The sequence below is a fragment of the Danio aesculapii genome, chromosome 21, assembly GCF_903798145.1.
Source record: "Danio aesculapii chromosome 21, fDanAes4.1, whole genome shotgun sequence".
NCBI lineage: Eukaryota > Metazoa > Chordata > Actinopteri > Cypriniformes > Danionidae > Danio > Danio aesculapii.
In genome coordinates, this window is record NC_079455.1 from 23346434 (window position 1) to 23370898 (window position 24465).

The following is a 24465-nucleotide window of genomic DNA, read 5'->3' on the forward strand; positions in this document are numbered from 1 at the left end:
CCTCCGGGTCCTCCGGTTTCCTCCACAAGTATAAAGACTGTGCTATAGGTAAACTGGGTTAAAAATTGTCCGTAGTGTATGAGTGCATGTCCTGGTACTTCAGATTAGGGGTTGACCGTTGGGCTAACAACTCACCTCATAAAAAAACTAGATGTTATGAAACACCAATATGGTGCGGCTAAAAACTTTGATATAAATGGCCCAGGGAGTAAGTAGTTAAGTATCAAATATTTCACTATGAAGTATTCATTTGTTTCTAAGTTAGCCATTTTGACAATGAATAGTAATAATGTTCTCAGAACCATTTAACCATTTCGAATATGGATAGCATTTCAAAATATTATTTTTCATTTACTTATTTGTTTGTATGCATATGTGTTCACTTTGCCAGTGGCAAGACCTTTACTAAGTTTTGTGTCATCAAAGCAAAACAGATTTTCCAGTGAAACATTATCAAGTGGGCACAAATTTGTTTGACTTTTTTAGTGAACAAGCTGCTGTGTGAATTCATTTTTATGCATAGCAGACATTTTTATTCAAAGTGTAAAACAAAGCAGTTCGTCAAAGAGAATTTTTGTAATACACAACCAATTTTATTATACAATTGGATAAGACAAGCTAAAAAAAGCACAGAAAGAACTTTGCACGCACATTGCTTGAGGTGTGTCTTCAGCCGCTTCTTAAAGGTTGGTTTATGATTGCCGTGACCCAGAGCGCGTGCCTTGCGCATTGCTGTGCATTTATAGTTCTGTGCGCTCTTTGTGTTGCTCTGCAATAACACTTCTGAAACGCTAGCTGGCAATAGGTTTTTATGTTCCTCTGTGTCAAGTTTCTTTGCTGGTGTTTTGTTTTTTCTGAAACGCTACCTTAATGTACAAGTAGCTAAAACTCACGTTTATTCGGAGGCAGGAACCGGCGAATGTGCAACAACTTTAATCATAAGGTAAACACAAAACAAAAGTTTCTAACTGTAGCTATTTCATGGGACTCGACACTTGTGTACACTCGCTCCGGGTTTGTGTGGCTCAATCACAGAGCTTGTGCTACAGGTTGTTGGGACGTGTAATTACATTTTTTGAGAGATGCACATCAGTGCCGGTTACAACCACGGCAAGGGGTGTACGACTGTGCGAAGGCTGCGCCAGACCATACGCATGTGCTTGACACAGAAGTATAAATCAGCCTAAGGCACAGTATGTAACTTTTCCACTAGAGGGCACATATTCACAACAAACAAATGGGTAGTGTGAATCAAGGGAGTTGTGGTCTTCATTACATCCTACAGGGTGCAGAAATCATGTTAATGAATGAGCTGATGCGAAACCTATCATCATGGTAGTATGACGCAGAGTAAGGCTGAATGTAGTCAATGCAAAATGAGAGTGCTGAAGCGATTGCTGATTCTGGATGAGTGTGATGCAGCATGAAAGCAGCAGAGCTTTTTTTATGCCCCTGTCGACTTGTCTTGATTACACACATCAGATGCGTTTTGTCGTACTAAATACATTTTAGGCTTCTGTTATGCTTCTCTATGTAGTCTAATAAAAACACACAACATATTAAAGCACCTTTAGTGTTTCTCTGTTTTCTATGAAACCGAACCGAAAATAAAGGGTGTAAGATGACAGAACAGTCTGTGTCAAATGCTTATTTGTCTGGATTTGAACATACTTTAACACATTTGGGATAGGGGAGCACGGGGCACAAAGTAACACAGGGTAAAATGCAACAAAGAGTTTAAAGGTATTTGCTTAGGGTTAATCATGGCATGCTCCTGAGGTTTTCACCACAGTGTCGGCAGACGTCTGCCTGCCAATTATTGAAAAAGTTCAGCGAAATTTGGATGAGAAACAGGAGAAATCAGTTTTGCAGCATAAAAGTATTTTTTATTATAGTTGATTTTTTAATTTAAAAAACTGTGAAAGTATGTTAGTGAAATCTTATTTTGCTGTGATTACCGTCTTCTAGGCTAAAAGATGGAACCATTTTGAAAGACATAAAAAACACAGTAACTGCTAGCCAGTTTTGAGGAAAACCCGACACAGCGGGGTTAGTTGTAACAGGATGTTACAAATAAGTCACACACTGTTGGACACCAATTAAACGATTAAAATAATTTTTTGAGTATAATGTTGGGAACATTTTATATTAAAATGTTTTTCAATAGAAAAAAATAATTATGCAAATAAATGCATTGTATAATAATGGATAATGGTGCAAAATGAATCCAAATGTGTTTATTCAATAGATAAATAAATAAACAAACATGCTGTGCAATGCAGAATATAAAATAGCTACTGAGGAAATATAGTTACTATTTAAAGTAAACTGAGTTTAAATTGTGTGAAATCTGCCATTTCGTGTAACAACTAACTCTCTGACTGTTACAACTTGCCCCATAAATGGGGTAAATAGTAACATTTGTACTCCTGGCACATTTGGCAATACTGCACAGAAACCATAGGTCCGGCAATCATAGATCATACTTTGTGCTCATTTGTAGGAGAGGCTTGTGTGTTGTTGGTAAAAAAAAATGGTTTGTCTAACTCCATTAATTTGTTTATTATTTGACCAAAATCAAAAAAGGGTTTGTGCCCCGCTCTCTCCTAAGTCAGCAAAATATATAACTTTCCATGGTCTTTAAGTATATTAATGAGAAAAAACATATGTGACAACAACTAGTCTCAGTCTACCCTTTCTTTTTAAAAATTAAGCTAGAAGCACACTTTAAAGTGGACATGGAAAACAAAAAAGTTTGGAAAAAAAACTTGAGCATGAAGAAATTCCAAATGTTAAATTTAGTGTATAATCTCTCCGTTAGAAAGCTTCTTGATTGTGGTGAGATGACCTTGGACAACTGCCCAACAGGATGAAGAGTTCCTGCCAACAACAGTGAACTACACTAAACTGACAGTTTAAACCCCGGTTCTGTTCAACTTCCCTTTCTCCTGTGGCCTGTACCAGTTGACACTTGAAATAAATGCAATTTGTGAATTAAAAGATAATGTTTCGAATTTAATTAACCGCTCAATTTGCTCTTTAATTATGCAACCGATTTGATAATAGACGAAAGTAGACACAATTGAGCATCCATACATCAGATAGTTGGAAAACCAACCTTGTTTAACAATGTTGTAAATCTGGCGCCAAAACGACACGGTTACTACACTTTTACTACAAAAACAAACAAGCAAACATTTTCTGAAGGAAAGTGCAAAAGTGGCCCCTCTTGATGAAAATTCAATTACATCTAACAGCCTCTGACGCACAACAATACCAGGAGAACAGTGAAACAAACACGGATGGAAATCTTTTTGTCAAGCTGGATATCTTTTGTGCTCCCATAACTGCAGCGCCACAATACAGACAAGTAAAGAAGCTCAGGGACGCGAGGTATTTCCTTTCACTGGAGTGGAGAAAAGCGGACGCACACACACACACACACACACACCGAGAGAGAGAGAGAGAGAGAGAGAGAGACCGGCGCAGTTTCTTGTTTCTGACGTGACGCTGACCGGGTTCAGTTATTCGGTGAGATATTGCACTTATCGTTATTGAACTTATCTTTGCTCTTGCAGATCATTATTTGGTTACGATTAGCATACTGTGAAGATGCCAGCTGTTGTGTAATGCATAAACAACTTTGTTCATTTCGGACTGAGGGCGTATGAATAGGAATGGGATGTGGGACATTTGTGCTTTGCTTTATGAATAATGGCTAGTGCCTTCAGTCTACTTTTTAATCTAGTTCTCACTCACATTTAGTGATAAAGTCGAGGAGTCATGACACCTTATTGAAAATGCCAATGTCACTCTTATCTAGACATAATTAAATGAAAAACAGAAAAGCTGACTGAGTGCGTCAGCCAATCAAAAACACAGATGCAGCTTTCTGCCAAAATCGACAAATGGCGTAAACGTGGAGGCGGGGCTACACATTGTAGGAAAATAAATGGAGATGTTGATACAATCTGCATAATACATTTTAAAGGAGGGAGAGGGAAGAGAAAAAAAACACACATGAATTAAATAAAGTAAAAAAAAAATACAGACCAGATGGGAAGTTATAGTTATACATTGAAAGCTATTTTTTTTTACTTTAAAAGACTTTTAGTTTTTTTATGCCGATTAAAGACAAAATCTATGACTTATAGTCAATTAAAAAATAGTCAGAATTGGATTTTTTTCCAAAAATGTACACTTGTGAATAAAAAAAAAACTTACCCATTATAATAAAAAAGATTAACAATGTACTGAATGCAAGATCTAGAGTTGTGATAAAGAAAATAATGTAAAAAGTATTTAAACAAATATCAACCTTAGTCTTTTCTGAGAGAGAGATAGTTCCGTTCAAAATAGTTTCACACAAGTACATTCACAAAAAAGATGAACAATGGTTTCTTTTAAGTCACAAAATGTACATTTGCTTTTAAAATCTAGCATATATTTACTAAGTAAAGTATTACAAGGATAGCATCTATGTAATATGTTATATGTAATTTCTTTTACATTGTTAGTTCGCAAATAATTGTGTGGAAGATTCCAAGTAACGTCCCAATTTATGTTATATGTGGCCAACCATTTAAAAGAAGAAGCTGGAATTGTTCAACTATTGATATCCCTTCTTTTGAGATTGGGTTGTCTGGTCCATTGGATCCAAATTAAAAGTTTGTTCTCCTTTCAATAAAGTTTTTAAACCATTGGGAATGACATTAATTACATTGTTGTATTCTTTTACAGAGCATTCAAAATTGAGCTTTTTAGAAAACTCAGAAAATGAATATAACTATATATATATATATATATATATATATATATATATATATATATATATATATATATATATATATATATATATACATATAATAATTGACTAATAAAACATATAATTTAAAAATCATTTCTCGAAAAATAAAGATGTGAAAAATAAAGAACAATACTTTGGTTGTTCCAAATGAAGCAGTGGTAATAAGACCTGTTTATGAAATGTTGTTAATTTTAGGAGTAATTTACCAAGTGAGAAGGGGCAGGCACATTTGTCTAAAGAATGGCAGATGACGAGAGATCTATGAGGAGAAATTTAACCTGTTACCCAGCAAACACAGAATGTTTCCTTCTATATGGTTTCCAGCTTAATTGGCTATTTTTTGGGGAACCAAGTACAGTACAAACATTCTGGGAACGTTCTCTGTAGGTTCTTTTTTGACATTCTGGAAACCAAAGCTGGGTACATTTAAAAAAAAAAACGCCGCCTGCGCTTGTAATGCCTCAATGGAATTTTGGCTGTTATCTACAACCAAATACTCTAAAGTTGAAAGTCTATAGGCTGATAAATACAGCTTGATTCATTTTTTATGAGCCTTATAAAAATAAAAATACATAGGACAGGAATTTTAAAACCCTATTAACCACAGAAAAAAACTGCAAGGAAACATCAAAATCTTTCTTGTCCCAAAAAATCTTTTACAAATTCTGAAGTCCTCTTATTTTCATAGTGAAACCCCCCACACTAATAAGTACTAATATACAGACAACATGCTAAAATACGTGCTATAAGGAGCTAGTTAATAGTGAATGTTTCCTCATTTGAAGCATTACCATAAACTCTTAGATGATTAATTGTAAATAATAATATTTTGTATACATTAACAGTTTCTCTTTCGTCTCACTTATGGGATCAACACCGACCAGTGTAACCCAGCAGAAGTTGAGCAAACTGAATGTAGCACGCCAGATGTTGCTTCAGCGGTACCAGCACCAGCCCTTTGTCTGCTGTTTAGCTGGACTCTACGGCTGCCAGTGGAGAAGTTACCAGCACACACTAACTCAACCTGGACACTGCTGCCGCTCTAAGGTAATATCTGTTTAACTCGTAGCACACATATGCCCAGGTCATTTACTGTACAAATATACATTACTGAAATACAAGTTAACCTGATCAAAACACCTCCACAGTGAGAGGAAATACTGTATATGATGTAAAAATAGTGTATTTTTGTGTGTCCTTATACACCCTGATTGTTATAGTAATATACAGTATTTAGGCCAGTTTGAAAATACAGTGATAGTAAGCCAGATATGTGTGCATTATATAATGGCTTAAAAAGGCTTAACTTTTTAATCCTGCAGTGGGAATGTGGCAGTTTTGCTCTGATCGTTCTGACCTTTTGTCTCAGTCTGATTTTCCTGTACTTCTGGAGTGAAGCGCAAAATGACTACAACGACTTTGACTGGTTTGTGTCATTAATAAAATATTTATCTTATTTGGGTAAGTATTACTGTTGATTTTGTTTGAACACATTTGTTTTTACCATCAAACATTTAATCCTTTAATATTGAAGACTAAAAACATCAATCATTTGTAATCAGTCTGTACATTTGTGATCCTTAACCGTCTTCTGTTTGCTTGTGGCTAAAATTCTGGTAAAATAAAAAGGAAAAAAATGATAGATCAGAGATATAGAATCATTACAATATTAAAGCGCAATTATGTTTTTGAAGATATTTAATAAATTTTGTACTTTAAATATAAAAACAAAATTTTTAATCAGTAATGTGCATTGCTAAGATCTTTATTTGGCCAACTTTAAAGGTGATTTACTCTGTATTTACAATTATGACAGGTTTTATGGTCCAGCCAGAGTCACATTTTGAAATATCTCTCAAATGAAGTAATATTTCTCTTGCTTTCTCTCCAGGTTTAATTTTGGAAATCTGGGCTTCTGGTTTCCATGGTCTTTAGTTTTGTTGATTCTTGCTGTTTTTCTGTTCACGTATGTTGCTGTTCTGCTGGTATGTGCTTTTAAAAATATTCATTCTCATTGTTATTGTTCTTTAAAGACCCATTTTTATGAAATCACTGTGAAATACTAAGGCAAGACAACTATATCTATCCATCTATCTATCTATCCATCTATCTATCCATCTATCCATCTATCTATCTATCTATCTATCTATCTATCTATCTATCTATCTATCTATCTATCTATCTATCTATCTATCTATCTATCTATCTATCTATCTATCTATCTATCTATCTGTCTGTCTGTCTATTTGTCTGTCTATACAACTATCCGTCCATCCATGTACCCTTCTGTCTATCACAATAAAAATATTTGCTGATTATTAAACTGTACAGAAAAATAAGAAAATAAATAAGAAAAAATAAAAATAATAACATACAGAAGTCTGAAAGAACACATTATGACAAGCCAAAGACATCTAAATCAAAACTGACCACAGTGTTATTGCCTATTGTATCATCAATGTGATTTATATTGTATGATTTAGTTTTTCTCAGTCGCTTTGGTACATTTCCCAGATCCGAACAGTAATTTGCAAAACATTAAGTGCATTTCTCTAAACAATGCATACAAATAGCAAAACACCACAGATTACCTCAAAATCCTTTGTTCATCCCTCAAAACTAAGTTTCTGAGTCAACATGAATCATCAGAATGACATGTCCTTGTGTCATTGTGTATGGAGAAGACAGTCAAATTACTTAGTCATGTTGTCAGTTTTTTTTATATAATTATTTTTAGGGGTATTCACCTTTATTGTATAGGGCAGTAGACAGTATTGTCAGGAAAGCAAGGGGAGCAGAGAGAGGGGAAGGATCGGCATAGGACCGCAAGGCGGGAATCGAACTCGGGTTGCCATGAGTCGACGCACTAACCACTACACCACTGGCACCAACATGTTTTCAGTTTAACAGTGTACTCTGGAGAGGTGTAAACTATGGATTTTTTGCGATGTTTGTACTGTGATTTGTTGTCAGATCATGTCATTATGACACAGAAAGGAAAAGACAGCACTGCATGGCACAATAAAAAACCCCCCCAAAAAAGTAGAAATGTGAACACGGGACAATCTCCTTTCAGATACATCTTCATTACAAAAAGTCAAGATTCACCTCCGAGAAATTTACATATTGTAGACACATTTTGGAAGAAAGTCTAATGGAATAGAAAAATGCATTATGAACAAAATGTTATGAGACCTTGTTCAGCCATTTTGCATGTAAAGATTTAAGCTATGAACAAATGATTAAATATTGTGGGGAGTGAGACTATTAAACAGAGACCAAAATATTACATTTTGATGAACAGGACATAAGCAATCGAGAACATAGAAAACATCAGAGAATTGCACATAACCATTTGCATGGACGTACAAAAGCATTTGCAACTTGTTTAAAGGAATGAGAATCTGCGTTTTTTGATTTGCACAAGTGACACCATGATCTGAAGACTGGACAGGTCATTTTGAGAATTTCAATTCTGATCTGAGAAATGTACCAAAGCAACTGAGAAAACTGTAATAGCAATAATTCCATAACAGGATACTAAACTGTTCTTTTGATTTTTTGCTGGTAAGAAATATGTTCTCATTTGCAGCTGCTTGCGGTTTGTCTTCTCTCAGAAGGCCAGAGGTTATATTTACACTGGTGTCACAAGGTAACTTCATCCACACTGCTCTACCTACTGAAACAACTGAAAGTCTAAGTGCTAACAGTTTACGTTTCTGTCTTGATAGATTGGGATTTTGGTGACTTTGATTCTGTCCATTGTGGCCTCATCTGTTCTTTCAGATTTATGGGGCAGGGAATGGATGACTGTACTTTTATCTTTTCAGGTAAGTTTAACATCAAATGTTACACACCCCTTCACAATATTATACAGATATCGAATCCTTTTTTTGTCTTTTGCCAGGTAACTGCTCCATATCTACACATAGGTGGTGTAGTTTTAATGACTCTATTATCCTGGCCAATAGCCTTTCATGTCTTCCGGCTCAATATGAAAGGTAAGAATAAGAACTTATTTGTAGGAGTGATGATAAAAGTAAAAAATAAAATTAGAGATCATTTCTTATATTAATATTGCTTTTCAGAATTTTCTATAAATAGGTATATGCTTTGACAAAATTATTTGTGTTTATTTTATAAACCAGTGAGAAATTGTCTTATTCTCATTTAGACTTTTTTGTGCCAAAAATGACAATAGACAAATTTTATATTTTTTATTTAAGGCAAATAAAATGTCTAATAATTATTATCAGTAGTTTATACAATAAAACACAAAGATATTACTCAAAACACATACCTAATAGCAAATCTAATTTCCCTCCCAGAGTCTTTTTCAACATGTTTTACATATAAATAGTATTCATATACCTTAGGCCATATGATATCATATATCATAATATCTTAGGCCACCATTATTTGCTGTTTTAGTAATTGTACATTGGCCCTATAACAATGTCCCCAAATATTAATATAAATATGACCCCAAATCATATGTGGAGAGAAAAACTGCTTTGATACTGACATATTAAATACTGACAGTCATAAACTGGGGAATATTATAGATCTCAAACAAGAACATACATACAGTTGAAGTCAGCATTATTAGCCCCCCTTTGATTTTTTTTTTTTTTTTTTTATATTTCCCAAATGATGTTTAACAGAGCAAGGAAATTTTTTACAGTATGTCTGATAATATTTTTTCTTCTGGAGAAACTCTTATTTGTTTTAGTTTTTTGGCTCAAATAAAAGCTGTTTTAAATTTTTTTAAATCCATTTTAAGGTTAAAATTATTAGCCCTTTTTTGCTAATATTTTTTTGATATTCTACAGAACATATCATCCTTATACAATAACTTTCATAATTACCCTAACCTGCCTAGTTAATCTAATTATTAACCTTTAAGCATTTAAATGTCCCTTTAAGCTGTATTAAAGTGTCTTGAAAAATATCTAGTAAAATATTATTTACTGTCATCATGGCAAAGATAAAATAAATCAGTTATTAGAGATGAGTTATTAAAACTATTATGTTTAGAAATGTGTTGAAAAAAAATCTTCTCTCCGTTAAACAAAAATTAGGGAAAAAATAAACAGGGGGTTAATAATTCAGGGGGGCTAATAATTCTGACTTCATCTCTACATACAAATAGTTTTTAAAATTTTGTGTACATGGTGATCATACTTTTTGTTCTTAATAAAGAAACCAAACATAAATATGAATATGAAAGCTGAAACACCAGAGCTGGTGGTGAGCTAAAACTTTTTGCACAGAGTACTGTGAAACGCCATGTGTTTGTTTGTGTTTCAGTGAGCCGGATTGCCATCATGCTGCCATATACGACTGCTATATTGACCCTGTACCTGGTTCCTCTGGGTTTGAAATCCCCCTGCATTAAAGACAGCAGGAATCTGGGATCAGCTCCAGCTTTAATTGGACACAGGGGAGCACCAATGGTACACTTCATTCTTCTGCTTAGGCTTTATAGTGTCAAGCAAAAATCTTTGAATATAAACAATTTTATAGGTTAAAATATTGTTTTTCCTTTGTAGTTTACAGTGATAATGCAATTTCCTAGTTCAGTCTCACATGATTTACTGCTGCAGTATACAGGACGAGAAGACTGAAGATAAAGCCTTTGTTGTGTCTTTTCCCAGCTTGCCCCGGAAAACACCTACATGTCTTTTGAGATGGCATTGGCAGCTGGAGCAGATGGTCTGGAGACTGATGTCACTATTAGGTCACAGAAATGATAAAGAAAGTCTTTACCGTGTTGGGGAGTCGCTAGCTAAAAGTAGCTCAGATACTAGCAACAGCAACTTGACAACAGCTTCATTACAGTTAGTGAATCTTTAATGGTCAAAAGAGTCAGTTTTTTAAGACTGAGAGTCAAGCATCATCTGGAAGCAGAACAAATAAGCAGTCAGTTGATGTATGGTTTCTTTGGACTGGAGTTTTTTTTTTTTTTTTTGCTGAGAATACAACAATTTGAAAACGTGGAATCAGTAGCTTTAGTGGAATGAACTGTCAGTTACTCTGACAGGTGGAAAAACAATAAAACCAAAACAAATACTGAGAAAATCTGCGATTCATATTACTAATTACAAATTAGGTATTGACTAATTATGAATTAGGTAGTGATATATTTACTGAATTACATTTACAAAACGTTTTCTTTGCTTAATATTTTAATATTTCTTTGCCATTAAATTAATATCAGTAATTTTGAGTCATAAAATGTATTGTTGGCTATTCCATCCCAATCTTACGAGGTGACAATTGTCACGATGTCAGAAAAGTATCTAATTGCTAAAAAGTAGCAATTGATCTTGTATGAAAACGTATGATTTTTAATCAATATTGTGGCGTGCAACCAAACCAAACCCCGTCACTAACCCTAGCCCTATTGGGGGATGAGCAAATAATGCTAAATGTACAAATGAGATAGTATTTAATACAAACTAGCATCTAAATCAAAAAGTTACGAATTTCTGTGCTACCTAAGAGGGTTTTGTGGTCTAGGGGCACTTTTACATCGTGAAAAAAAGTAGATTAATTGTAACTAGCTACTTTTTAGTAGCAACCTGTAGTGTAGCTAACTACTATTTAACGTTTACAGCAAATTTGAGAGTAGCCTCCCTAACACAGTTACATCAGTAAATGCTTAAATTCTCAATTTTAACTGGTTGCTTATTATCATTCTTATTATTAACATATTGTCTGTTTGTTAATGTATAAAATTAAATGCTTAAAAGTATATTTTCTGCATGACATTTTTCTAACCTATTCCTACCTATTACCAAAGCTTAACTACTTTACTGACTATTATAAGCATATTAACAGTTTATTGAGGCAAAGGTGGTAGTTGAATTGTACCCTGATGTAAAGTCTTACTGAAAAGCTTTTGTCTGTTTGTGCAGTTATGATGGAGTTCCTTTTCTCATGCATGATAAGAACCTGCGTAGGACGACTGATGTGGAAGACGTGTTTCCTAACTGGACACACGTCTCCCCTGCGATGTTTACATGGAGAGAGCTGCAGAGTCTCAATGCTGGATCCTGGTTCTTTTCTGTAAGGCTGCGGGATGCTTTTCAACTCCTAAAAAAGGAATATGTTTTAATGTAGATTATGAAATTTCAAAAAAATATGAAACAAATTCAAATGATGAGCAACTATATTAAAATTATATTAAAATTATGATAAATTTTATATAAAATTGTAGTAATGTGATAATTATAGGAATTCTAAAATATTTAACATATTTAAAATGACAAATAAATACAAAATAAACTGGATAAAAACAATTTGACAAATAAATAAATAATTATAATGAGTAGGAAAAGTTATTGAGAACAAGTTATTAAAGTAACTTAAAAATAACTTAATAAACTAAATATATTCCAAGTAATATGTCAGATGCCTTTAATATATATATATATATATATATATATATATATATATATATATATATATATATTTTTTTTTTTTTATTTTATTTTATTTATTATATATTTTATAAATAGTTTACCCTATATGTCAATTAAGATAAATTATGTGCAGTTTGAACAGAGTAAGATGATAAATAATTATGTGTACCTGGGGTTAAGAAGAGAGCCAGAGTTGACCAGTTCAAGCGTCAAAAGAGTGTTTTAATCGCAGTTTCTCTCTCTCAGCAAGACCCCTTCAGAACGGCCTCTTCTCTGAGCTCAAGTCAGCATCTGCAGGCCAAGAATCAGTCTGTATGCACACTGAGGGCTTTCCTGGATCTGGCTGCTCAACATGGGAAACTTGTGCTCTTTGATCTGTACCGGCCACCCCAAGGTCACCCTTACAGAGATACATGGATATCCCAAACCCTGGACGTCATCCAAAATCAGTCCTCCATTCACTCCAGTCAGGTGAGCCATTATTACATGGTTTACCCTGATCAGTTATTTAAAAGGCTGATATTTAATTATATTTATTTTATTACTAAAGTTTTACAAGTATTTGATGTACCGCTAAATGCTAAATTATTAGCCCTCCTGTGAAATGTATTTTTTAAATATTTTCCCCAAGTGCTTTTTAACAGAGCGAATTTGTTTCAACACATTTTTTAGCATTAGTATTAGTAACTAATCATTTCTAATAACTAATTTCTTCTGTCTTTCACATGATGACAGTTAATATATTATACTAGTTATTAGTAAGATACTAGTATTCAGCTTAAAGTGCAATTTAAAGACTAGGTTAACTAGGCAAATTAGGTTCATTAGGGAAGTTATTGGACAACAGTGGTGTGTTCTACCATACAGTTAATGTAAGAATTATTAGCCACCCTGAATTATTAGCCCCTTGTCCCCCCCCCCAAATTCTGTTTAATGGAGATTTTTTTCAACACATTACTAAACATAATAGTTTTAATAACTCATCTCTAATAACTGATTTATTTTATCTTTGCCATGATGACAGTAAATAGTATTTTACTAGATATTTTTCAAGACACTTCTATACAGCTTAAAGTGACATTTAAAGGCTTAACTAGGTTAATTAGGTTAACTAGGCAGGTTAGGGTAATTAGGCAAGGTATTGTATAGCGATGGTTTTGTTCTGTAGACAGTCGAAAGAAAATTAGCTTAAAGGGGCTAATAAATTTGACCTTAAAATGGTTCACAAAAAATTAAAAACTGCTTTTATTTCAGCTAAAAATAAAACAATTAAGACTTTCTTTAGAAGAAAAAATATTTTCCGACATACTGTGAAAATTTCCTTGCTCTGTTAAACATAATTTGGGAAATATTTAAAAAAGAAATCATTCTGACTTCAACTGTATATAAATAAATTAAAACATTGTTAAAGGGGCTCATAATATTGACCCTAAGAATATTTTAATTAAAAAACTGCTCGTAGGTAACAAGGATTGGAAGAAAAATATAAGAAGAAATTAAAAATGTCATTGCTCTGTTAAACATCATTTGAGAAATCAATTTCACTGTAGGGCTAATCATTTTACCTTCAACTGTATATGTTTAATTTAGGTATTGTGGCTGCCTCCAGAGCTCAGAGATTTCGTACAAGAACTTGACCCTGAGTTACAGCAGATAACACATGAACAAGCACCTGTGGAGGAGCTTCAGTTGAGACGCATAGCCAGACTCAACATCCACTACAGCTCCATGTCAGAGACAGAAATCAGGTTCAGTAGACACAGTCATATGGATGTGCATCATGTCAATATGGACCAAAAGTGACCCTAGGCCACAAAACCAGTCATAAGTGTCAATTTTTGCAATATAAAGTTTTATACAACATCTGAAAGCTGAATAAATAGGCTTTCCATTGATGTATGGTTTGTTAAAATAGGACAGTATTTAGCTGACATGCAACTAGTTGAAAATCTTGAATCTGAGGTTTAAAAATAGTCAAAATATTGAGAAAAACTGCCTTTAAAATGTGCAAATGATGTTCTTAGCAAATGCATGTTACTAATCAGAAAGTATTGATATATTTACAGTTGGAAATTAACAAAATCCTCAACTAACAATCCTCAATTAACAAAGTCCTCATGGAAGATAATTATTATTTATCATTCTAATAATTTTTTTCATAATGAAAATACAATAAAAATAAGGTATTTTTGGCTTTCCCCACAAATATATTTGTGCAACTTATGACTTTTTTTTGGTCCAGGGTCACAAAATAGACACATTTTGTAAATTAACATATATTGTTATGAATATATTTGCATAAAGTCTTTGTGGTCTTCCTTTTCTGAACAACAGGAAATACGCCGCTGCAAACATCAGCACTAACCTGTACGTGGTCAGCGAGCCGTGGCTGTATTCTCTTGCCTGGTGTTCAGGAGCTCATTCTGTCGCAACTAATGCTGTTCACATCCTCAAGAAACTGCAAAGGCCGCTCTTTCTCATGGTAAATGACACACCGCTTAGATATATTATCTGTCACTTGTTCATTTGGTCATTGCTGTTTTTTCCCCCTCTCTCTCTCAGACGCCGGACGAGTACAGGCTCATGTGGACTCTGACTGACATTGCTTCCCTTATTCTAATCATGATGATCTTTATGTTTCATTGGTGAGTCTCACTGTGACCAATAACATTTATTTATTTTTTCAGAAAATTGTCTCGCAGGGTGTTGCTGAAAAAAAAAGTTGCATTTGTTTTTAAGTCGTATTGTAGAATTTCATTCTGAAACAATATAAAACAGGATACAGGTGTGCCTGAAAATGAACAAGCATTAACAACATTTAGCTCCCCTCATTCCCTCATTGAACAGAATTACAAACAGAAAAAAGGAAATGAAATATGAGGGGAAAAAACAAACAGAAATTATAGTTATTTATTGTATCTATTATAACTGAAACTGATTATATATTTTCCCAGAGATGGGTTGCGGCTGGAAAGGCATCCACTGCGTAAAATATATGCTGGATAGGTTGGCGGTTCATTCTGCTGTGGCGACCCCGGAATAATAAAGGGAATAAGCCGAAAAGAAAATGAATGAATGACTGATTATATATAAAATTGAAACTAGACAAGTTCATGAACAAATTTTGATGTTGACTTGAGAAAGCAAGTAGTTTTAAAGTTTTGAAGGCTCGATTCCTGGAGGGCCGCAGCTCTGCACAGTTTTGCTCCAAGCCTATTCAAACCAACCCTTCAAACATAGCTGATGCAAATAATCAAGGGCTGTTTCTCAATTCAAGGAACGCAGAGAATGGACTTGTGTTCTTGTGAAGAGCGGTCTTGCCAGGTGAACTCGGGAGACTGCAAGAACAGAGAACGCATCCTGTGAGAAATGAGATGCTGCGTTCTTCCTGATGGTCACATGACCTCCACGCATTTTTTATGGAAAATTATTTAAAGATTACAGCATTCATACAGCGATTTATTATTTTTCTCCTTATCAAAATATATATACTATGCTAAAAACATTATTAATATACGTTGCACAATATAAATAAAACAGATTTTAATGCGAATTTCAGCAAATAAACACTCTTAATGTGTTCATTCCTTCATTAAAGAGCCCATATTATACATGAAATAGGGTCATATTTAGGTTGTAAGGGTCTCCAACAACAGTCTAATATGCATGCAAGGTCATAAAACACTTTGATGGTCTTATAATCTGCATTTATTTTTACCTAATTATCCCAACGACTCCCATATGAATCGTTCAGCGATTCATTTGTTCCCAAACCCCTCCTCAGCGCGAAGCTAATCTGCGCTGATTGGACCGATGACAGCCTGCTGCGATTGGTCGACAGTGACAGGCTTCAGCACGAGACAGAGTGAAATGCCCAGCTGGTAATCAACTATATAAAAGTAGTCACAGTGCACACGCGCTTCATAGTGTAAGGCTTTTTTCACACACACACACAACCCTCCTCAGAAGAACTGGGGAGATCGACGCGAGTCTCTCTCTCTCCCTCTCTCTCTCACACACACACACAACGCTCCTCAGAAGAACTAGGGAAAGCGACGCGAGTCTCTCTCTCTCTCTCTCTCTCTCTCTCTCTCACACACACACACACACACACACACACACACACACACACACACACACACACACACACACACACACACACGCTCCTCAGAAAAACTAGGGAAAGCGACGCGAGTCTCTCTCTCTCTCTCTCACTCTCTCTCTCTCACACACACACACACACACACACACACACACACACACACAACGCTCCTCAGAAAAACTAGGGAAAGCGACGCGAGTCTCTCTCTCTCTCTCTCTCTCTCTCTCTCTCTCTCTCTCTCTCTCTCACACACACACACACACACACACACACACACAACGCTCCTCAGAAGAACTAGGGAAAGTGACACGAGTCTCCTGTCTCCTAGCTTACGATCGATCGCCATAGCAACGACAAACGGCAGTGGAACGCGAGCTCACAAAAGCCTTTAACGTTAAATCCGTAAACAAAGCGGCACGCGTCACGTTTTTAACGTGGCTTACATGTGATAAGAGAATATAAAGAGTAACCGCGTGTACTGTACCAGGTTAACAACTCATCTTTGGGTAGAGACTGTCAATATTATCCATCTGAGCACAGCGTGACTTCATTCGACCGGCGGCGTCTGTGTGTGTGTGTCTAGTGTTTTTTCTGTGTTAGTGGGCGGGGCCGCAGGTTTCAAATCTCCCTGGTTTGCGCGCGTAACTACTGGCAAGGCTTGTGTTTCGTGGCTGCGTCATCGCGAAACACCTAATGACTCGTTATCAAGACGACTCGTTTGAAGCACTATGAGTCGACTCTTTTATAGATGAATCAATAGTTTTAAACACTGTACACTTACAGATTTAAGCCTTAGCTGGATATTTCACTTCACTTAGAGCTGTGTTACACACTACATGGAAGGGCATTTTCAAAAACCCATAATATGGGCTCTTTAAGATTTTCATGGTAATATTTATATTCACCGTTTCATTTAGGGAAACTCCTGAAGTAAATCAGTTATATCTCTGAACTTTAATAATAAACCTGTATAAAACACTGCGCTTCCCACCTCCAGTCGCAATGACTTCTGGGATGTCTACAGCAAGTTCGGTGCTCAAGTCTGCATCAGTACGTCCTCGATATCAAGAACACATCCGGGTAGTTTCAGGCATCCTCTGTTCTTGCGGTCTTGAGAATTGGAACTGAACTTTGGCAGCTGATGATGACGTTACACGAGAACACGAGGACGCAAGACTGCTGAAGAACGCATATTGAGAAACAGCCAAGGTGTTCAAGACTCTTTTGAACACTCGATTATTTGCATCAGCTGTGTTTGATAAGGGTTGGAGCAAAACTGTGCAGGGCTGCGGCCCTCCAGGAATCGAGTTTGAGACCTATGCTGTAGTCTTTCAGAAAAATAGATGTTAAATTAAACTTCTCATTTATTACATAAAACATTTGCAAAATAAGCTTCCTTTTCATCTAATGAGTCTAAGAGAATAAAAAATTCACCTCCTGTTGCATAATGTAATTGGTTTGCTGGTTTGTCTATTAATGCTGTCTAATTGTGTCTGTTTTTGTTATTACATGATCTCTTAAGACAAAATCACATGATTTTTTTAATGTGCATATGGACATTTATTCGGTAAATGTGTTTCCATTGTAGGTTATTTTTCTTATAGGATAAAAAGTTTATCCTACTCAGTTGTGCACATATGTTTTATGCACATTTTCAAAATGTATGTACATTTTTTTATAAGATATTCTAAAATGGGCATAAAAAATAGAGGGATGGAAACATGGCTAGTGTTGATGTTTTGCAGGTGGAGGGAGGGAGTTTTGGCTATCAGTGTGAACAACAGTTCAGAACTTGAAACAGGCTCCTACAGACAGTTCAGGACAGGTAGGAGACAATTCATCCTTAAATCAGTTTATAAAACAAATGGCTTCATCTTCTAGTGCAGTGGTCACCAATCTCGTTCTGGAGGTCCGGTGCCCTGCAGGGTTTAGCTCCAACTTGCCTCAACACACCTGCCTGGGAGTTTCAAGTATACCTAGTAAGACCTTGATTAGCTTGTTCAGGTGTGTTTGATTAGATGAGCTAAAATCTGCAGGACACCGGCCCTCCAGGAACAAGTTTGGTGATCCCTGTTCTAGTGCATGATTCTGAACATGCTTCATGTCTCCTCGACCAGAGCTGAACGATGTGTGGTTTTTATCCAACATGAGCGCCTCTGAGAAGCAGGAACTGTCTCTCTGAAGTGCCAGATGTTCATATCTAACCTGCATGTTTAACAAATCTCTAACTGACGTTCAGTTAAACTGCTGTAAACCACAGTTCAAGTGGTGCCCTAAAGCTACTGTTATTTTTATAACCTGTGCTTTTGTTCTATGAGCTGCCTCACGCCATAAATGCTCAATTCTAGAGACTTTATATTGTCATTTCTCCAGTCTCAGGTTTCATCAGTGCTGCATTAAAGGTTTCCATTTCAGGCATGAATGGGATTATTTGTCATGTCGATGAAATTTATGTTTCCTTCATTGAAGTATTAGCGGATTCATTGGTTTTATGGTTCCTCTTAAAAGGTATTTAAAAGCCATTTCATAGTTTTGGCTGAAACATTACTCTCAGACTGAACTTTAATCATGTAACAATCTCAGAGGTCATAAATCATATTTGTGCTTATGTTTTGTCTTGTTTTAATAGAATGTAGGGTTGAATCAGAGTCGTATTTTAGCCACATACAACTGCTGTCATTATGTAATTATTGTTTAGTTATTGCAATATCATGATGTATGTCTGTATCTTTAAATCCTGTTTGTTTGAGCTCTTATTTTCTTTGTTTTTTGGGAGTTTTTTATGTGAATTTTTTTATGTTTTTATGGTTACAATTTTCTTATTTTTATTATGTTAAGAACTCTCATGTCTAATTCTATCAGAAACCTATTGTTTTACATCAAGAACAACAAACAGTGTTGTTATTGTTAACTAAAACTATTAAAACTTATAAAAACTATTAAAAAGTTAAATGTATGAATATTTGTATTAAGCACTAAAATTGCTAAAACACAAACACAATAAATCTATTAATACAAAACAATTACAAATATAAAATGACAAATGTACACAAAATCAGTAAAACTAAAATGAAAAATAAAAATATTGAAGCAAAAGCTATTTCAATGTACATTCATGAATACTACAGTGGGTTAGACACGGTGGCTCAGTGGTTAGCACTGTCGCCTCACAGCAAGAAGGTCACTGGTTTGAGTCCCGGCTGGGTCAGTTTGCATTTCTGTGTGGAGTTTACATGTTCTCCCCGTGTTCGTGTGGGTTTCCTTCGGGTGCTTCGGTTTCCCTCACAGTCCAAAGACATGCGCTTTAGGTGAATTGAATAAACTAAATTGTGTATGATTATGCGTATGAATGAGTGTGTATGGATGTTTCCCAGTACTGGGTTGCAGCTGGAAGGGCATCCACTGTGTAAAACATATGCTGGATAAGTTGGCGGTTCATTCCGCTGTGGCGACCCCTGATGAATAAAGGGACTAAGCCAAAAGAAAATGAATGAATGAATGAATACTACAATGTTATTAAATAAAAATAAAAAACCACTGACTATACACAATCTGACAGTCATTGTATGATGTAAATGAATCATTTGAATTTGTTGTATTTAATTGATGTAAAACTTAAATTATTTATATTTAAAAAAGCTTTTTTAAGGGATTTTTATCTTTTATTGATAGGACAGTGTAGAGAATGGACAGGAAAGTGTTGGTGGGTGGGGGAGTATGGGGGATCGACAAAGGGCCTCAAGCCGGGAATCTAACTCAGGTCACCGTAAACACCTTTGTCCTATGTTTTAACCCACTTAGACTATCAGCGCCAACTTAAAACATTAAATATTTGATAGAAAATACCCTGAAATTTGCCCTGAATCCCATTCAAATAACCCAGGCGACTCAAATATATTATAGTTTTATTTATAAACAGCAGCTTCCAACATAAGAAAATTAAAACTACAAATGAATAGATATGTTAAAAAAAAGGAAGAATAAATAAATTGCATAATGGCTAAAGATCCAACCATTTACCCTAAACATCTTGTGCAATTGTGATTGTAGCTGTAATTCATTTTTTAATTTAGAAAATACATTTTAATACTTATCTTTGCGGTGGAGCATTTACAAAGGTCAAGAAATGCTTTTCCGAAAACATTACTAAGAGGATAGTTTTAGACTGAATTCATTTGTGCAGACACCAAGCTAATAAAGTGACATTTATTTGTTTTCTGAACCAACTGTTACTGAACCAAGTGATAATATATGGATTCAAATAACCCAGGAAAAGAAACAAATATGTTTACAAGACAATAGTCTGTTAACTTTAGATTACAAGAAGTTCATGATGTTTTTTTTTTATATGAAACACATAGCAAGTTAGCTAATAACAGTGCTGTGTAAACACTATTAATATCAGAACCAAAACCAAATATGCAACATTTTTGGCAACATTTCTAAATCTTCATAATGCATTTAATTGGCAAAATGACACACAAATCATTCCACAAACTGAAGAATTGTATCAGGAAATTGACCTGACTTTCAAATTGGTATCAGAGTAATAATAAAAAAACATCAGGGCCTGAAATGTAAAGGCAACAAGTATGTTGACTGTCAGTTAAACGTGTTCTTCATTCAACATTAAAAGACTGAGAAATGCTATAAAATAAATTAAACTCACAATTTACCATTAAGGCTCCAGTATGAAAAGGTAACCACACTAAAAGCAGATTCAGCTGATATTCATGTATCAAAATGACTGATCTAGGAAATACTGTGTGCTTATGAATAAACAGCGCACTATCAAAAGTCATGTTTTACTTGTTGTTTGTCCGTGAACTACGCTGCTTGGTCATGGTGGTCAACATCTGACTAATGTAGGAGGTTAGAAGATCATCCATCTTGTATCCCTGTGAAAGACAGGATAAAACGTAGTATTATTAAACCACAGAACAAAATATGATCAATAATCTAAAGGAATAGCTGGTGTATCGGTGTCATAAATGTACTGTGTGTGTGTAGTGTGAGGTTTGACTCACTAGTGATGTTTCGCACAGGAGTTTGCTGCCTCTGACCAGGTTTCCAATGGTGATGTGGAAATATGTGTGTCCACTGCTCCAGTTAGAGATTTTGGTGAAGGGGTGAGTGCCCAAAATGTCCTGTAGACAGAGGAGGAATTAAATGTAATATCTAATATAATCGAATAAATGTTGCTTTCTTGCTTTAAAACTTTGCTTTACATTTGTGTTACTGCAATAATGTACAATCAATGTTTAAATATTAATAGTGCTGGGCAATGATTAATCACATTTAAAATAAAAGTGTGTTTTGACATAATATATTTGTTTGTTTTATATAGATTTATTATGCATATTTTATACACACACATGAATAGAAACAAAACTATACAAAACAATTTTGCTACATAGATATTGAAGTTTATATACAGTCTGTATCATGTACAGTTGAAGTCAGAATTATTGGTCCCCTTTGAAATTTCGTTTCTTTTTTAAATATTTCCCAAATTATGTTTAACAGAGCAAGGGAATTTTCACAGTATGTGTGATAATATTTTTTCTTCTGGAGGAAGTCTTATTTGTTTTATTTCGGGTAGAATAAAAGCTGTTTTAAATTTTTTAAAAACCATTTTAAGGTCAAAATTATTAGCCCCTTTAAGCTATATAATTTTCAATAGTCTAGAGAACAAACCATCCTTATACTTTAATTTCACTTCAAATCTATGAGTAAAATATTATTTACTGTCATCATGGCAAAGATAAAATAAATTAGTTATTAGAAATGAGTTATTAAAACTATTATGTTTAGAAATGGGGAAAAAAATAAACAGGGGGCTAATAATTCAGGGGGTTTAATAATTCTGACTTTAACTGTACATATATATTATGTATCTAAATATAAATAAACATTTTCTCAACAATTTCCTAAATACATTCATGTGTGTGTATATTTATACATAATAAAATATACAGAGTACACACAAATCTATTGTCAAAACATATTAGGATTTATTTTGGATGTGATTATTTTTTGCCTAGCACTAAATATAAGCTAAATGTAGGATACAAAATGTAAAAGAAAACACGTTTGTGTAAAAGTTTGATGTCAGCAGATGTCCATTTTTAGGAAGAAAAAAAGCATTTATAAACATTTATAAAGCCATTTATTAAATAATGCTATTTATTAAAGAATTCTTTTAGAATAAGTATTACACAGAACAAAAAAGTTTCCAAAAAATGATAAATGTTGCTAAAGCTTTACAATGAGCTCAATAATGCATTATTTTTTAACAATTAGCAGCACATCTATTACAGTATTTATTAAAGCTTGATAACATTAATAAACATACAGCTGTACACAGTTAGTTCAAAATTGCCCAGTTATACTACACAATTACTAAAACATTATAAAAAAAAGTAAATATAATATATATGTACAGTTGAAGTCAGAATTATTAGCCCCCCTGAATTAGTAGCCCCTTAGGAGAGTTTTTTTTCAACACATTTCTAAACATAATAACTCATTTCTAATAACTGATTTATTTTATCTTTGCCATGACAGTAAATAATATTTGATTAATTTGATTAATATTAATATTTGACTCATAGATTTTACCACATATTTTTTCAAGACACTTCTATACATCTTAAAGTGACATTTAAAGGCTTAACTAGGTTAATTAGGTTAACTAGGCAGGTTAGGGTAATTTGGCAAGTTATTTTATAAAGATGGTTTGTTCTTATTTGTTCTTATTGTTTCTTAAAAATTTTGACCTTTAAAACTGCTTTTATTGTAGCTGAAATACAACAAATAAACTTTCTCCAGAAGAAAAAATATTGTCAGTCATACTGTTAAAATACTCCGTTAAACATCTTTTGAGTAATATTTAAAAAAGAAAAAAAATCAAAGGGGGGCCAATAATTCTGACTTCAACTGTATATATATATATACACATACACACACTGTAAATATTACATATGTCATTTTAAAAATATTTTAATATTCATGTTAAATGCAGTTATTAATATTGACAAATAAAACCTTGTGTAAAGTGTTTCTCAGTATTATGAAAAATAGTTAGTATTGCCAAAAATAACATGTAATAAGTTATATTCTAAAATGTTTTCAAATACAAATTTTTTGGTAAATTTGGTATTTACTGTAACATTTGACTGTATTTCTTAATCAAATAATTACAGTCTGAAAGAAATTAAATGGGACTCTTTCTTCTCAATCTCAAACTTATTGATTAAAACAGTCATTTACTTACATTGTTCTGGGCAGTCTGTGAACCTACCTTTGTTTTCGGGTCAATAAGAGTAACACCAAGCTTGTTGATTGCAATCAAGAGGACTTCTGGGAAATGTGGATCTGATGATTGCTGTGGACGAACATTAAACCACGTTTCAGTTATCAGATCAAATCCTTGCATCAGTATAATTTATTGAAATGTATTCTAATTTATTTTCCACAGAAATTTCCAAACAATTGCATCATAATATGACAAACTTGCCTTGACTTCAAAAAAGGCAGATCCAAAAGTAGGCCACTTGTAAATGATTTCCAGAAACATGAGTTTTGCTTCCTCTCGAGATTTCCCAGCATGCTTGTTAAAGTGTGTGACGACAGACTGCAGAAGAGAGAAGAAAAACACATGACTGCATTATCCTCTAGTGATGAACCACCGAGTGAAGCAGGCCTGCTGTTGTTTTCTGACCCGTTTCCAGTCATCAGGTGAGAGCTGATGGATGAGGTCTTGAGGAAGCAGCTCTTTCTGCATCTTGCTGAAGTGCAGGAAGTGGGATTTGTCCTCCTCAAACCGGACTCTGTATATGAGCGCTGCCAGCTGAAAGGCCTCCTCAACAGAACACTTGTGATAGCCTCGCAGATACTTCGGAAGCTCCTGAAGAAGAGTTTGGAAAGTTGAGTAAAGAGATTTAAGATTTAAGTTAAGAGAAGCATCAGGAATGGAATTCAGTTAGACAATCTGTTAGAGAAGGTCTATCTTTTGGGTCATTTAACTACATTTTTAATATTCAACATTGCCAACTCTTGGCTTTTTGATGTTGCTGTAGTTCTTTGTTGTTCATTTGAGTATTGTTTTTAGTTTGTATTTTTTATTG

At 34.3% G+C, this 24465-nt stretch overlaps 2 protein-coding genes across 3 annotated transcripts in view; one reads left to right on the forward strand and one right to left on the reverse strand.

The window, feature by feature from the left end:
- The first annotated feature begins 3461 nt into the window (after window positions 1-3461).
- On the forward strand, window positions 3462-18758 carry gdpd4b (glycerophosphodiester phosphodiesterase domain containing 4b). Of its 2 annotated transcripts, none has more exons than XM_056447203.1 (16): window positions 3462-3531; window positions 5653-5854; window positions 6130-6233; window positions 6699-6792; window positions 8400-8459; window positions 8539-8637; window positions 8715-8808; window positions 10118-10263; window positions 10465-10547; window positions 11728-11878; window positions 12481-12705; window positions 13825-13982; window positions 14569-14716; window positions 14797-14879; window positions 18082-18161; window positions 18454-18758. In XM_056447203.1, the coding sequence occupies exons 2-16, from the start codon at window positions 5672-5674 to the stop codon at window positions 18516-18518; spliced, it is 1773 nt and encodes a 590-aa protein (XP_056303178.1). In that variant the 5' UTR covers window positions 3462-3531; window positions 5653-5671; the 3' UTR covers window positions 18519-18758. The 2 variants fall into 2 exon arrangements, with proteins under 2 accessions (XP_056303178.1, XP_056303179.1); XM_056447204.1 differs by having other exon boundaries at window positions 3467-3531; window positions 5692-5854.
- Window positions 18759-20260: 1502 nt separating this feature from the next.
- Window positions 20261-24465, reverse strand: part of myo7ab (myosin VIIAb) — a 55921-nt gene continuing 51716 nt past the window's right edge. Inside the window, exons 43-47 of the mRNA XM_056446262.1 lie at window positions 24060-24245; window positions 23856-23972; window positions 23640-23723; window positions 21364-21483; window positions 20261-21234 (exon numbers count right to left, since the gene is read on the reverse strand). Of these exons, the coding sequence (XP_056302237.1) occupies window positions 21142-21234; window positions 21364-21483; window positions 23640-23723; window positions 23856-23972; window positions 24060-24245 (600 nt within the window). The 3' untranslated portion in view covers window positions 20261-21141. The remainder of the gene's footprint in view (window positions 21235-21363; window positions 21484-23639; window positions 23724-23855; window positions 23973-24059; window positions 24246-24465) is intronic.